This window comes from Sphaeramia orbicularis, chromosome 14 (assembly GCF_902148855.1).
Source record: "Sphaeramia orbicularis chromosome 14, fSphaOr1.1, whole genome shotgun sequence".
NCBI classification, from domain to species: domain Eukaryota; kingdom Metazoa; phylum Chordata; class Actinopteri; order Kurtiformes; family Apogonidae; genus Sphaeramia; species Sphaeramia orbicularis.
In genome coordinates, this window is record NC_043970.1 from 35,243,396 (window position 1) to 35,260,576 (window position 17,181).

A 17,181-nucleotide genomic window follows, 5' to 3' on the forward strand; every position below is an offset into this window, starting at 1 on the left:
TAATATTTCCACAGTTTAATGTGAAAAGCATGTTAAGAAAGGAGTGACTGTACAGTTATGGCACAAACATTTTCTCAAATGATTAATGGAGAGTTATACCTATTAACCAAAACCTTCTGCTGTTACACCTTGTAGTTTTTGTTCATCATTTCAGTTTTGCCTTTTTGGAGCCAAAAAGACGTCATTGAGAGTTTTCATTTAATCCTCACATTTTCTAACAGGAGACTTGCACCCTTTTGGTGCTTAGTTTAACTGTTTATAAATGCTAGAAATAGTTGTATATTCTAATGGATCACCTATAGAGAATGTCTAGTAATAATATATTAAAAGATCATCTAATTTTTCTCACATTTTGATGCGTAGATATACAGTACTGTGGAAAAACTCTCAGGCTGCCTTTAGCATTGTGGTTTCTGCAGGGTAAAAATGAGCATGCATATTTATTTGTAAGTCTCTTCATTAGATACAAGAAAAAAATCCGCTACAAATACATGTTGTCTAATGCTAAAAGTCAGAATTTATTGTGACCTCTGCTCATACACACATTTTGCTCATTACATTTTGAGTTCTCTTGGATCAGCTGTCTTGAAGTTTTCCTCCATTACTTTCATCTTGTGCTCCATTCAACCAAGTATCACATGCAGATGTTTTCTTTGCACTTGGATTATCTTTTATTCTTTTCTTTGTCCAGATAATAATACATAGCTTAAATAATATTCATATAATTTTCCCAATTTTTTGTTTCTAATTCATTTCACACATTTCCTATATATTCTAGTAGTCTATATGTTGATACAGAGCTTGAGAAATGCACATGTGCGGTCTTTATAACCTCGCTAAACCTACAAACCTAATGGTAGCTTAAGATTTTTGCGTAGTATTGTAAATGCTTGATAAAATAAGGCAAGTCAGCCATTCAGCTTCTTTAGAAACAGTTTATTTAGTGCATTTCTAGTTTGTCCACAGCAGGAACCAAAATATTAAGTTAATCTGTGCTCCTATTGATTCACCAAAGTTCTGGTCCAACACCAGTGGTCCATTCATATTCTGGTGCAATACTATTGGTCCAGTAGTGTTCTAACACCCTCACATTGGTTCACTAGTGTTCTGGTATGACACTATTGGCTCACTAGTGTTCTCTTTTGGTCAGGAACACGCAAGACCAGAAAAAAGAGGACCTTCAGCATGCTGCTACTGAGCAGAGGTCCACAAGCTTCCATGCAACAACAAACAAACAAACAAACAAACAAACAGCAAGTGACAACAACAACAAATGGAAAGAGAAACAACGGCATTGCTTGAAGTAAACACGGAAGCATATACAGTAAACCTTATTTTAACCTGCTAAAGCCCTCAGGAGGTTGATATACAACTGATCTTAAAAAGGTAAAATCCCGACCCCCCCCAGACACATGCGTGCGCACACACTCGCGCTCACTTGCCCACACACAACGCATCAACTGCAAGCACAGCAACCAGTCACTCGCACACAACACACAGGCGCACCTGCATGCAAACAAATAGTCAGTCCTCATAAGTGTACAAGGAATACTTTCATCGTTTTTAAAAATATGACTTAACCCCATGAGCTCTGTGTAAACATAGCATACAGTAGATTAGATAAAGATCCTTCTGCCTTTGTCTCTATTACGGTTACGTTCTCACCACCTGCCTTTTAATTTAACACTTGGACTCTTTGGTTCTCAGTAACAGTCTTTAAATCTTTGTGACTGACTGGCTCATTCTATCCCTCTTTTCCTTCTCTCCCTCCCTTGTTCTCTCTGAGTATAATACACAGTAGGAAGAGTAGTCAAGGGAAGAGTGGTGGAGGTCTGGCTCTTGATCCTCCACAGACTAGAGCAGCAGAGCCAGATGGATTGATTGTCCTTGGTTTATTTACATCACAGTCAGTCACAGTGGGCTCCGTTAAGTGGAAGAACACATTCCCGTCCTCCTCCCTCCCTCCCCTCACCAGCCTGATGTGTGGGCATGTTGGCCTGAGATCTGTATGTGCAGGTGTGTGTGTGTGTATGTGTGTGTGTGTGTGTGTGTGTGTGCAGGTCTGAATGTGGGTGTGGGTGTGTGAGGGACGGGGGGGCTAGGATAAGTCATTGTTGCTTGGTGTCTTCCCTCCGCCGTTAAGAAGGGCTGAAGCGCTGCGACTCTTGGTCGGTGTCCCGCTGCCAGACCGTGATAGTTCTGTCAGGTCATGGAGGGAGGGCTCTCTGTACATGGCCACTGAACACACAAATAAACCAACAATCAATAATTCAATTGTCACTTAATGGATAACTTCATTTCCACTTATCTATCTGAATTAGTTAGATTAGGTGTGTCGACAGCTGCGTGGAGGTTTGCAGTATATATGAATCTGCATTTAGAAAAGTATAAGTGTGAAGTAAAAAGAAGTATTAATTTCACTTTGACATTAATCAGTAACATCTTTTAAATCACTTCTTAAAACACATTTTTATAGAATTGCTTTTATGTGATGTCTACTGCCTTTTTAACCTTAATTTTTAGTTTTAATTTTAAATTTGATCTTGTTTGATAATTAACTTGTTCATACATATCTCTAATTGTGTTGCTTCTGTTTTAGTGTTTTTATTTTATTTTCTTCGTGTATCCTGCTGTTGTGCCCTCTGTCAAAGCACTTTGTAAACTTTGTTTTTAAAGGTGCTATACAAATAAAGTTATTATTATTATAAAATTTCTACCAAGTTAAGTTCTAAATATGATAAACTGCAAATATGGTTAATGAAGTAAAGCATCAACATAAAATGAACAGCTGTAAATACACAAATTAGTTTCAGAGGAGCAACAATGTATGTTTACCTCCAGTTGATATCATACCTTTTTGCAGAAACTGTATATTTATTTTAGTGCTGTCAAGCAATTAAAATTTTTAATCAGATTAATCACAGGGTTGCTGTGGATTCATTTCGATTAGTCACGATTAAATTAATTCATTTTTAATCTATATTAATCGCGTTTCATTTTGCATGAGCAAAGAAAGAAGGGAATATTTAAAGTGTTTATTAAACACCTTCAACAGTTTCAACAAAACAACTTAAAACAACTGTTCCATCTTGTTTTTTTTGTCCTCATATTTCCATCCAGAAGGCCAGCATACTGTTTAGCATCTTCCATCTTTATGGGTTGGTTCTGCTGCCTGTCACTACCAGATTAACTGCCCATTTGTTCATGCATAATGCTAACTCTATTGGACAAACTGCCCAAAATGCATTGCCAGATATTCAGAGTCATTCTGCGCTACAGATGGGTTAATTGTTTTAAAATGTTTAATTAGATTTAAAATGAAGATGGATTAATCCACGTTAACATGTTAATTTTGACAGACCTAATTATTTATTTATTTACATCAGGGGTCTGTACAAAATCCAATACAGTGTACAATATACATAATACACATATTTAATGTTCATCCTTTTGTGTTAATAAACAGAATGCATTTCTGCGAATACACTGCTCTGGGTGTGAATATGTGTTACTTCCTGAAAGCTGTCTTATCAGTCAGATGGGGGCATGTAACCACGGTAACCGGCTGATCTCACCTCTAATGGCATCAGTGTGATATTACAGACTACACTTGTAACTGTGTAACACTACTGACAACCAGCTACTGGGCTCTGTTTGCCTTCTGTCAATGCCCATTGTTGCCATGACTGCATTGCATTGTGGGATATTCATATTGGCAAATCGTCCAGAGCTTGGGTACTACAATAATTAGCCAAAAACAGTGTGCAGTTTACGTATTACTGTTTTTAAGCCACAGTTTCAGAAAGACTAAAAAGCTTTACAATTAATGATAGCATGTATTTTAGTACATTAAACAAATCTTTAATATCTGCTTTAACCTTCATCCAACTGATATATTTAACATCTATGACTACAGGCTGGGGTCTCTGGGGACTCCAAGAATAAACAACTGTGTAAAAACTAACAAAATATTAACACATCTATTCTAAGCATATTATTAGTTATATAATTAATGTCGTCTGACAAAAAAAGAAGTATTGTAAGAAAGCTGCTAGCGAGTATGAAATGAGCATATAGTGCATAATAGACACAACACATGAAGAAATCTGAATTTGCTTCATCAATGTCCACCTCCTTCAGTATGAATGTGATAATGTAATAATGACAACCCGTGGCCAAAATTTGCTTAGTAAATAGCTCCATTTACTAAAGCTGCATAAGTAGAACTGGCTGATTCTAACTGAGGTCTCTCTGGACCCCAAACACTGGAATTTCAACAAAGCACTGATTAAAACAGAAAACAATGATATAAAGTGACAAAGTAATGAAAAAAAATTATATTTAACAGAATTTACACCTTTAGGGACTGCAGATATCACAGCCAGTTGCAACTTTTTTTTTTCCTGCTATTTATCTCTGACCTCCCTCACAACCATGAAGTCTTTTTTAGAATATATATAGATTTAGTATCTGTGGTAAGACACTAGTTTCTGCCAAACTTCTCAAACATTAGAAACTGCTGCTTGTGTTTTTAGTGGGCAGTGTTCTGCTGTGAGGTTGTGATGTAACGTTTATCGAAAACCAAGTATTAAACAACCAAATCGGATGACATGAGGTGATTAGATTCGATTGTTTGCTTGTTTCCGGGGAGTCGCCACTTCTAGTTAAAATCTATTAAGTCTTAGACACACAGAGCTAATGAGACAGATTAAAGAGTGTGGGCGTTTAACAGTTGCTGAATCATTATTAGGTTTTTTTTTTTGCACAACTAAAAATGTGATTGTCATTTATTTAGTCATTATTTTGAATGTTATAATATAAGCTTAAGAGCGCCTGTAGAAACATAATGAAAACACAAGGGACCTGCTCCCTTGTTAATTGCGAACAGCTCATTCAAAGGTAAAACACAGTGATTCTTATTCTGACGTGATTATACACTAATGAAAACATAATTACTAATAGATTTCTCTAAACCTTACACTCTGAAAGGTTATAAAAGTTAATAATCTCCATACACAGGATAAATTAACTTCAGTTCAGCAGCCAAAATCAGATGTTTTACTTGAAAGCAATTAAATATACTTTGTTACAAGCTTTACCTTTGAGTGGTTTCGGTATGAAGTGTGCGGCGGCCTTGTTCTTCTTCACATGGTTCCCCTTCATGATCGCTCCTTCCTTGTTGAGTCCCAGGTACCAGGCCCGGCCCGAGGCCTGCTGCCGGTACAGCATGGAGGAGTAGGTGACGTAGTAGTTCTCAAACACAGATTCTTTGAACTTACACTCCGGAGTGAAATGTTCCTGAAGCCCAAATGTGGCAGAGAGTGCAACAGATGATAGAAGAAAGAAGACAAGAAGCTGATTAAATAGGAATAGAGAGTAGGAGGGGGCAGCAGCTGGAGAGATGAAGTTTGTAATAGCAACTCCATTAAGGAGAGTTCAATCATTCCTCCATATCGCCATCAGTGTATTCATCCATCAGCTGGTACGCTCTTTGAGTCATTATCTCGACCAGGCTCGAGTCTCAAAGAACAAACTGCACCAACTTAGGACAGCTGACATTTGCATTTCCTTATTCCTGTGTCTCCATAGCAACCGGCTACTCCCTTGAATACCAACCAGCCCACTGAGAGAAAGATGGTCACCAGGTTGCCGGGGGAAACACGAGGAAACAGACAGAATGATCTCTCCCTCTGTCATCCAGTAATCTAATATGATTTTGAAGGCATGAGATGTGTGTGTGATCATCACATTTAAAGACAGAGTTACTGACTTACTGCACAGAAACAATAATATGTTGAGGGTGTTTAGCTCTAGAAAGATTTTGTGTGTTTGTATTGTGGATGTAATATGAGGTTGAAAGATGAGTATCAGTGTTATGACCATAGTGAACACTCCAAAGCGTCCAGGACTGGACGTGATGGGCCTGATATTGTTGCGGCATACGTGCTTGCAGAGGCGTAGCTGTGTGGCTGTTATTACACCTAGGTTTGTACCGCTTTTCTATTTCCTCTTTGTTAGGTTTCATCTTCTACTCTCACGTCCGTGTTTAGATTGTGGGAAGTGTGCCTTATTTTTGTTGATTCTTTTTTGTTATTGCATCTACACCACCCACCTTCACTGCTCCAGAGCTAAAGTGAGGCACTTAATGCAGTGCAGTGCAGCCAACACTGCTTTCTGACCTGTCTGAGAAAATTTATGCACAGTGGGTATGCAAGTGTATTTCTGATTGAGTAAAGCATGAAAACTAATTTCTTGAGGCTGGTGTAAATGGAATGAATGTAATCTTTCTATCAAAGCACGACTGAAGGGGAATAAACAAAATAAGGCTGCAGGATGAGCTGAAATCAATCCTGACTGAGAAACCACAATATCAGTAGACAGATAAGAAAGGTTCAGACACTAGATTATAACACCCAGTGTCAGCTGACTCACAAGGCGATGCTGTAGTTAAAGTATTGATGTGATGATGGAGTGATAATGAAAGACTGGGGACACTGAAAAGCTGCTGTTTCATCACTCAGTTGAAGTCAAAGCTCAGATCTTGGTCAGTAATGACGAGGGCTAAAGAAGCGACATCTGTGTGCAAGCGAATGTGAGTGTGTTAACCTACAGAGGTGTAAAGAAAGCCTTCGTTGTTCATGGCCAGGTAGAGTTTAGTCTGGACGCCCTGGATGGCCACCACTCGGAGCCCCACCGGGATCAAGTTGAACACAGCTGCGTGCACACACACCCCCACAGAAATCCACACGCAATAAACACACGCAGCAAACAGAGAGAAAACAGACAGAAGAATCGTCATCAATATCAAGGTCCGCTATTATGACACCTCCATTTTAACATGCACATGCTATTTTACAAGGTCAGTCAGGCGCTAAGGCTATTGAATTACACTGATGATTTACTGCCTGGCATTAAGTGTGGGATGAAAGGGTGTGAATTATCAGAAGGCATACAGAAAAGCAGGGTTTGGAAAATATTTGGTAGTTTCTACAAAAGAACCATTAACTGCGAGGTCACAGCTGTTTCTACTATTATCCAAATTGTTACAGAATACTATTATATTATCTTGTATGTGCGTTTATGAAGGTCTTAGGTCTCAGGTTTCATTACTAGAAATCCACATAGCTTGACTGGTATTGAAAGGAGGGCAAGCATTTATTGTCATTGCCCTAAAACTGGAGAATATCCAACCTATATTTATTCCCTTTTAACTGCACTCATCTATTCATGTGCGCATTTTGATTCACTTTCCTTGATGTGGCTGCCTTATGAATTCTATTATTTTCCTTTTCTTTGATAGCCCGCTATTACTGTGAAGCACTTTGTAACATAAAGTGATGCAATAAACAAATATTTACTCACTTATCTCACCAAATCAAATCAAACAAAACAACATGCCAGTTACTGTCTCAAATAAAAATGTCAAAATAGGAAGAAATAAGAACAACACAAGTTCACTGCTGCCTTTTTGTCTTTTTAAGGCACTTATATATTAAATTTATGCTACAGTAAGTCAGAGAAATCCATTTATTTCTCAGCTGACTTGTCATTTCAGAATCTGTGCAGTAGTATCAAGGACATTCTCAGTCTTGTTGACACACATGCATTCATTCAACCAGACTGTTCAGTTATGGGTGAAACATATAACTGTAATTAATTTCAGAGTGTTTTCAGGCATATTTTAATGGTGAATTGGAAGATTTGCGTTATACACTCCTTTCAATGTGCTAAAATATGGAACAAGAAACTGATTTCTCTTCATTTTGTTTTGTCTGTTCAATCAGCAACACAAGCAAAAAAGTTTTTCTACAGTACAAGCTCTGGAGCTGAGACATAATTATTGCAGGCAGCTTGATGACTCCTGCTTTCGTTTAATTACTGATTTAGTCAACCATGTTCTTTCTAATGACTGTGGTTATGTGGAGACACGGATTACATGGATTAGCCATTCAAATGCAACTCATGGATGACTGGCTTCATGTGGGCAGTCGTTTACATGATGTATACATCATATAATCGTCTAATTAAAGAACACACTTTGATCATCACCATCTCACTCTCTCACTTTCTGCACAACAGTTGGTGGCCTGAGAAGTAGCAGAGATTAATGTGCGATGCTGGCGACACCAACTGTGTGCGAGAAAGAGAGTGATTGCCGTCTGAAGCACAACAACATAACTGAATTAGCTATATCAATCACATGTCGTCGAGTGTGTGTGAAAGAGAGGGAGAAAGTGATAGAGCGAGGCAAAATTAACTAGCATCCACTACCACTGGTTTGTTTAATCATTTTCTGGGACTTGAAGTCTGTACTGTTTATTCTGCAGATATGGAGTCTTGTTTCCTGGAGTACACCGTGACATTTAGTGGAAAAACATGCACCAGATTACTGACTAAATGAACAGTTGACATGTTGTTTAGTGACCAAGCTGAGTTCCCTGTTGGACCGAGATTCACAAGCAAAACTTGTGTTGAAATTAGATTCAAGCTGATTTAAGTGGGTACAGAGGAATTAAATTCAATCAGCCCTGGCTCAATACTGAACAGCCAATATGTTACAATGATCCACTTTTTTTGAAAGTAATACACAGAAGGGCTGTAATATGGGAAAAGAAGTCATTGACACATTAAAAAGCTTTTATTTTCTAAACTACAGTAATGTACTGCATGTTAATAAACAGTGTAAGCACTAAACATTTTATACTACAATATTCAATCATACTTCTTCCAATCTCTACTCAAATATTGTTTTTCTTTACAATGAAAACTAATGGAGAAGCTATGTGGATACACGCTGTAAACAAATCTTTCCATTTGTCTCTAACTTATGTTCTCAAAAGTGTAAGAGTAATAGTGGATATGTGTATGCAAAATGTAGTTTGCCAACATTCCTCTGCACACAGGAAAATTTATTGAGCATTTTTTCCTGAGTCAAAAGTATTTTCCTCAAAAAGAGTCAATTTGGCTCTATATTGAGTTTGGAGAGCTCTACCCATTGAGTAAATTATACTCTTTTAAGAGAGAAATGTTATCTGAGTAGAGTAAAATTTTCTTCAATTTGAATACATTTTACTCTGATGATATGTACAGAGGCATGAAACACACATACCATAGGTGCTGTCTTCATCCTTGGTTCCATCGATGGTGCCATCGGGCTGCATTTGCAGCTGGAAGCCCTGGCGACTGGAAAGCCTGGTCACAATGCCCTTTAACTGGGGCTCTGAGAGGAAAGAGAGCACAGGAAGGGAGACACTTTAACTGCATTCATTCATTTAGTGATCACATGTATCATCAGATCCAGCAGTCTGCAGGAAGCCAGAAGAGTCAGAGGAAGAGGAGCTGTATGTATTTCCAGTCACTGAGCCTATATTCTCAATCAGTGGGTCTACAGGATGCAGTATTAACCAGTGACCCCCTGCACATGACTGACAAGATGAAGAAAGAAAAGCTCCAGTTCTGTTTACATTAGGATCCTGATTTCTGGGTCTCCATCTTTTATGACTGCTACATACTTCACTGTGGGACAATACAAAGTTATTTACATGTGATGATTGTAGTGTCATGCAACAGGATTAATTCCAAACACACACGGACACCATCCAGAAAGGGGGAAGTGATGAAGGGAAGGACCAGGCTTAGGGATGAGAGAAAATGGTGTTGACTGGTGGTGGTGATGAGGATGAGGAGGAGGATGATGATGATGATGGTGGTGGTAAATGGTAAAGATGGTTAAGTGGTGGTGCAGCCCATGGCCTCATCTCTCCCCCACCCTCAGACCTGGTGGTCGCCTTCTCTTCCGTTTCTTCCTCGACCCAAACAATTTGACACGCGAGAACACGTTCAGTTTGCTGGGCTTGTCGTTTGCGCCTTTGCTGTTGCTCGGGCTGCCGCTGCCACGGCACGCGTTCGCCTTCTCCCGCTCCCTCGCCTGCCGCTTCTGCCGGATGAGGGAGCTGGCGATAGCCGCTGCCCGGGACATGTTCCCACGGTGGAGTGAAACAAGGCTGTGCGTCCCGGTTGAAGGAGGGGTTCGCGGCGGGTAAGGCGGTGGGACTGTGGGGGGTGCAGGGAGGGGGTCTACACCACCCACGGCTCAGTTCGCATCACACACCGGCCGCTGCAATCTGACAGATCTCCATGATTTAGAAAAGCGTCCAGAATCCTCCATCGGTGCGTCCGGGCGCCTCATGGAAGTGTTTAAACAGATCCAATAATGTGTCAGTTTGTGGAGCCTCACATCCCCGAAGGGCTCTGAGTGATAAAAAGAGATCTGATCCCCCCCCCCCCACCCCCCCTCAGGTGATGCTTTAGTTGTCCCAAGAGAGCGTGGAATGAGGAGAATGGATGCGTGATAATCCAGTCCAGGTCCGAGTGGCGGATCAACAGCTTATAAACTGGTGCGAACGACACCGGGGGTTATTGTTGATGCTGACTGCAGCTGCTGATGCTGCTGCTGCTGCTGCTCTGCACCGCTCCCCCGGCGATGCTCCGCTCCTCGATGCTGTCCGTGAGAGAAATGCAGCAACCGGAATGTTTGTCAATGAAACGGCTCGGGGCTGATTCGGTAAGAACGGGATCATGATGCAGCCGCGCCGCCGTTCATAAAACTGCTGCAGCCCTGCCCGCCCCGAGGAGGAAGAAGAAGGGAAAGAAGAAGAAGAAGAGGAGGAGAGAGGGGGTGGAAGGGGAGGGGGAGGAGGAGGAAGAGGAGGAGGAAGGTGTGTTGTGTGTACGTGTTGTGTGTCAGTGGGGAGGGGGGTTCGGATGATGAGGTTTTGAGGTCTCTGATGGGGGGGCCCTGGCAGCTCCTTCTCATAGGGCACCTGTAGCCCCGGACCCCACGTGGCATGATATTTACATGTTATGCTGAATACTGATGGATGATACGAGGGTGGGGAGGTGTTGATGATGGGGGACGGATGAAATACAGAAGGAGGAGAGAAGAAAATAAACAGTGAATTGAAAGAGAGAGAGAGAGAAAGAGAGAGAAGATGGACAGGTGAATGAATTAGAGGGAGAATAATGGAAAAGGGGGCGGATAAGAGAAAATGAGATATTGAGTGTGTGTGTGTGTGGTGTGTGTGCATGTGTGTGAGTATTTATTACATTACAGGGACATAAATCAACTTCCACAGTCACTCGTGGGGGACTGGCTCTCTTGTGGGGACAAAATTCACATCCCCATTACATGGATCAATGAATCTGAGGGCTATGACTTTTAAGGTTAAGTTTAGGTTGATGTTAGGATGAGTCTTGATGAAATTAACATAAGTCAAAGTAATGTCACCTTAACACATGAAAACCTGACACAGACAGAGTGTGGGGAGTTTATGGAGAATCCACAACCTACAAATGAAGTGGAGGAGAAGATCATGATGAATGGAGGCAAGTCAGGAGAAATGAGGTGAGAGATGTATTAAAAAGGGAAGGAAATGGAGATATGAATGAATGAATGAATGAATGAATTTTTGTTTTTATTATTGTGTCTTGCATAAAGAACATGCCCAGCCCTTACATGGGCTTATAGGACACCAAAAATACAAACCAAAAATCAAACACCAGACAATAGGCACAATAGATATGAACAAAACAAAATACTGACCTATTTAAACAAACACATCTGCCGCTTTTTCCAGGCTTTACAAACAAATAATGCTAATTTATATACATTAGAACTAAACAACCATTTCATCTTGTCATCATCAGTGCTCCAGAACATATCAGGATTTCAGATACACATATCATCAAACAAAGGGGCTCTCAGTTCATCATATAGGGGACAATACAAAAGAAAATGTGATTCATTTTCTACTTCCCCCAAATCACACAATCCACAAAGTGTTTTCTTCTGGAGATAATGAGAGAAAGGTTATTTATCTATATATATTTATGTGTATGTATGTCTATATGTATATATGTCGAGGCATGAGTTGAACAAAAAGAGGGGGGGTGTGAAGGTAAATTTAGGTGATGGAGAGAAAGCAAAACCTCTGGAGTGTTAGAGAGAGGATAAAGAGAGGGAGGGTGAAAGGAGGGGCTCCCATCGTATTTTGGTGCAGAGGTTCACCACTGCTGAAAGCCTGCAGTGTGCAGAAAGAAGGTGAAAATGGAGACAGCTCTTCAGTCTGGATGGGCTGTGTCGTCTTCTAGATGTTACCTTTGCATTAGCGCCAGCAGAGGCACTCAAATGCACACATACACAGCAGTCAGGCATTTCATGCATGTCTTTTGGCCACAGGCATCCCCCACAGGAGAGCAGATGCACAGCTGTCAGTGAGAGATACAGCTGTAATGGCGCATGGCAACTGTATCTCCAACTGGTACTCTATAGAGGAAGAAGAGGCTTTGGACAAAGAGCCGTCTGACTCACCGCTGGGGTCGACCTGTGGCACCTGGCGCCAAGCAGCAGGCAGAGCCAATGCATGCCGTTCTCCACTGGAAGAGGGAGTGAAAATCGATGGCTGGAGAGCAAGAGGATGTGGTGAGCAGTAAAGTACATGACTGGAGAGCAGGGGAATGTTATGAAACTAAGTCACTGGATGGAGGTGAAAGTGAAGGACTGGTCTAAATGTGGACAGAGAAGGTCACGACCTGGTCAGTGATGTGGAGCCTTTGACCTGTCATGGACCGGAGATGGAGTTACGATGGTCTGATTAGGTAAGACTCTTACATGTACAGACAGTTATATATGTAGTGTTAATGTGCACTGAAAGCCAAATGCTGTACATTTCACAAGACAGCTGACACATCAGTCATGTCGGTAATCAATCTTTAAAAAAATCTAAGACTAGATTAATTTGAAAGCAATTCTGCACAACCGATGTAATGGACTGACTGAAAAGGACTGTAGGTTCAGTCCCTCATCTTTCATTCATGATATCTGTGCTTTTAAATCCATCCCATATGCCTTAAAAGCAAAGCCACATGCAGAGCCAACAGAATGCAATGCAACAATGCAAGGGGCCATAAATCAAATAAGATGACTCTGGACAGAGTAACATAAAATAAATCATGTGGAACCCCTGTACCTTTATGCCTTAAATCAACACAGAAACAGATTTAGATGTTACAGAAATCAATAACTGAGCCAATAGGAAAGACCATACAGCCAATCAAGCAGGAAAGCCACAAAAATGAAAAAGGGATTGGTTTCAGAAAAATGGTTTGTTATAATAAAAAAAATGGCATTGATGACACCGTGATGTGACAGGTTGTTGTGTTGATAAATCACAAGTGACTGATTTACAAGGACATATGTTCAAGCCATTATTCTGTTGAAGATAAAGTTAAGCAAGTAATCGTCAGTATGATTAGGTTGGGGCTCAGTGGTGTCGTCTACAGGCAGATTCGGGGAGTGGGGAGTTCAACGTGGCACAGGGAGAAAAAATGAATACAGTTACAGCAAATATCCAGACAGACAGAGCCCAGATGTGTGAACCACTCAGTCTACCAGTGAATAGCAGTAAAGAGCATCATCAGCTCTGCACAATACAAAGCCATCAGCAGAAAGTGTAAGAATCACAACTCAATTCAAGCCTCTGTAAGACTGACTGAAGCCTATACAGAAGGAAGTCAAAGTCAAATGAATACAGAAACAGTGTTTGTCCTTCTGTTAGTTTTGGATTTATAATCAGCTCACTTACTCTCACTGAAAGAATAGACAAAGTACATTTTCTCTTATTATCAAACCAGACACAAAAGAAACAAAGTACCCCCCCAAAAAAGCATCTGTATTAAGAACATTAATAAAAAACTCCAAATGAAAGCTGCACTTTGAATAAAATGTGGGTCATCTGAGGTCGAATTAAATTGTTTTGGAAGAGGATAAAGTTTTAGTTGGGGTCTTTCTTGGATGATGTAAGAAACCATCTTGCAGGCTGACATGGATTTAGACACTAAAGGGATTAGACCGAGAGCAAAGCGGCGGCGCTTTTGATTCAAGGTCCCCATGGGCGTTGGTGTTCACTCATGTTAAGCCAATAAAGCAATTCATCCATCGCTTCCAAAGAGAGGCCAAAAACATTCAGTTTTAATTGCTTGGGTTTTTTTAAGTAATGTTGGGTCATTGAGTCCACTGGGCACCGTGATCCATTTGGCAACCTGCCCTTTGTGCGTGAAGGACGGGGGTCTTCATTTCATACATTTCTAAAAGCCTCAATTTTACACAGCAGAATCACAGATGTTACGGATTACAAGATAAGACCTTGGAAACTTTTTGCGACAGGGTGAAATAAATAACAAAACACTTCTCAAATAGAAGTGTTTGTTGGAGTCCAGAAGTGCAGGGAGGGTGCGTCTGGTGTTTTTCAGCACCAGGGACAGCGCTTAAAGTTGTTAAAAGTCATGTTTTACTGAGTTTTTACCAAACAAGTTGAAATAACACAACTTTACTTCTACATCTGCAGTTTTCCAGAGTGTGCTTCTAACTTCTTGTAATAAAACAGCCCTCCTTTGCTCTCTCTGTATTATTATTGTTATTACAATAGACCGATTCTTCCATCTTCCTTTAAAATCTGCTAACTATGACCATCCAAATCTGTCCATTTCAGATCATTTCTCCTACCTGAAGTTGATCGGCGGAGAGGGAAAGTCATGTTGCACCCGAGGAGCTCTGGAGCCTTGTGCTCATGGCTTTTTGCTCTTCCTGTTGTGTTCACCTCCGTGAAAACAGGAGGAATTACCGAAGTTCAAACCAGAGAATTCTCCACGGCATTGGATCCATTAAGGCAGCGCACATGGCGTTGGCGAGAGATCATTACAGAACATTAGAGGCCATTAAGCCGTTGGAACTGGTCATTAATGATTCATCTCGAGGCCCCGCTGATCTGGCACAATAAGAGAGGGAGGCAGCCAGGAGGCCGTTCCCAAATCCAAGGATCTAGTAAGCAAGGTGTGTGTTTGTGTGTGTAGTCTAATGTGATCTTACTGTCATGGGTGTATCCATTATTTCTATATTGGGGGGCCTTTAGTAGGAATCTGGGGGTCCTTCTAAACATCACACACTTCATTTCTTGCATTCTGGTGAATTCCCATACATCAATTTGTGAGTATTCTGCATCACTTTAAAATGAAAAACTTTTGTTATGTAAAACACAGGTTCTAAACCCTTTTTCACTCCAGATCCAAAAGATCATTTTGGTCTGAGACACAAACTTACAAAAATTCATCGAGGCATCAAGAAGGAGCTTAATAAATATAAACGACTGGTAACAAAAAAAAAAAAGAAAAGAAAAAAGACAAAAACAAAAAACAAAATACTGTCTGACTGGTCAAAGTGAAACATTTTAATCAAATAAATAACCAGAAGTGAAGTGGTTTAAATTTCTACATATAAAGTATTCAGCAGTGATAAAAGAACAGTGGCATCTCAGAAGGAGCCAAAATGGACTGAACTCAGGTGGAAGACAATTATTTATGAACAAAGACACGGAGGTCACGTCTAACAGTGGGAGGTACTTTTGAAAGAAGAAGACCCTGCTATGACACTGCAAAAAAAACTGTGTTAATTTAACACCCACAGTGTTGAAATTAACACTCACAAGTGTCTATATGTATTCACACTGTACAGTGTCAAGGTAACACTTCTGAAAATGTTAAAAGATTAACACCCAATTTTAGTTGGTTCAATACTTTTCATTGTTATAAAGTAACTCCACACAACACTTTCCAGTGTTGTATCCACACTACACTAGTGTTGGTGTTGAAATACAGTGTCAAAAGTAACACTTTTCGCATGCTGTAAGTCTTCAAAGCTTTGCATGTTATTTTCTTTCCCTATTTAAAAATGTCACGCTAAGATAACCTTCAACTCTGTTCTTAGAGCCTTAGAAATTCTCAGTCCTTCCCTTCTGTCACGGTTCCTTACTTTAAGTGTTCCAGAGCATTCAGTCTCCACAGGTGTGTTTAATCTCTTCCACCAGTGAGGTTGAAGGTGTAACCAGCCGAACACCTGTTCTTGAAGCAGCCATTCTGAAACATCATGAGTCGATGTGGCCTTGCTCATTCTGGTGTGGGTGTGGAACCGTTACGTGAGGGCGTGGCTTGATCTACCCACATCAGAGTTAAATTTAACATCAATGTTAAAAACACTTGGATTTGAAAACTTTCATTTGTCAAAGGTAACACGGGCAATGTTATTTTATTGCAGTGTAGCGTTAATACAACACCAACACTCTATTTAACACTGTTCCTGAAATTTTAACACTCCCACATTTGCTGTGTAGATGCAAATGAACACTGCTTTAAAAGCCTCCATAGATCTGAACATGAATAATGTTATGCATCTTCTTCTTAAATCTTAGTCTCAGGCATTTTTCCACATTGTGTTATTGCTATGGATACGTTTGGATTAATGCACTAAGACTCTGCTGCAGGGAAAAAACTGGGCTGTTTGATCAGATTGTACTTCTTCAATCTGTACACCATAATCTCATCAACCGTGCAACTTTTGTCTTTTGTCACCTATGACTTGATTGTTTTATAATGTAGTATTAATCACCAATACTTATACTTTTTCAGCCAACACCATTCCAACTCAAAAATACAACTTTCAGTTTGAGCCACAATAACATCTGTTTACATTAAAACATGTCAGTGGTTTCAATACAGTATCCTGACTAAACTTTGACATCTACTAGTATGGAACAGCATGTTATCCTGATCACAACCACAGTCAAACTATAAACATGTTGCTTTTTATGTTCTTTTGAACCATTTTCTTGATGATATTTGAGAAAGAAAGCAAAATTAACACTGTACAAAAAGCTGGAGCTGATAATAAAAAAGATTCACCCAGAAAGCTTAAAAAAAAAAACTTGCTAAATAAGTCCATTGAGGAACATTTCTGACAACCATTTGGCTACACTTGGGAAATGTCATTTAGTTAGCTTTGATTTGATGTGAAAATGTTAGTTTTGCATTATTATGTCTTGGGTGAAACCCAAAATGGGAAACACTGCACTGTTATTGGGCAAAGCTGAGCACAGCATCTGTGTCTTTGTGAAAATAGTTTAGGAGATTAGTGATGACATGAAAATGAATGAATCCACACAATAGCAAATGGAGTGGTTTTGTCAGAACTTGCTGTTTTCACCGTGTAATTGCTGCTTAGTGGTTGTTCTGTCGTGTGACTTTGAAAACACTGACAGACTGAGGAGGGAGGGGAACGTCAACAGAAAATAT

The 17,181-nt window shown here is 40.1% G+C and overlaps 1 protein-coding gene across 2 annotated transcripts in view; it reads right to left on the minus strand.

Moving 5' to 3' along the window:
• The window catches only part of LOC115433343 (fibroblast growth factor 13-like), a 28,952-nt gene continuing 11,771 nt past the window's right edge, over positions 1-17,181 (minus strand). Inside the window, exons 1-5 of one of the 2 annotated variants that reach the window (XM_030154692.1) lie at positions 9,778-10,610; positions 9,110-9,220; positions 6,611-6,714; positions 5,100-5,298; positions 1-2,238 (exon numbers count right to left, since the gene is read on the minus strand). In XM_030154692.1, coding sequence (XP_030010552.1) covers positions 2,099-2,238; positions 5,100-5,298; positions 6,611-6,714; positions 9,110-9,220; positions 9,778-9,979 — 756 coding nt within the window. In that variant the 5' untranslated portion in view covers positions 9,980-10,610 and the 3' untranslated portion in view covers positions 1-2,098. Of the gene's footprint in view, positions 2,239-5,099; positions 5,299-6,610; positions 6,715-9,109; positions 9,221-9,777; positions 10,611-17,181 lie in introns of those variants that run through there. The other variant, XM_030154693.1, reaches the window with a different exon arrangement.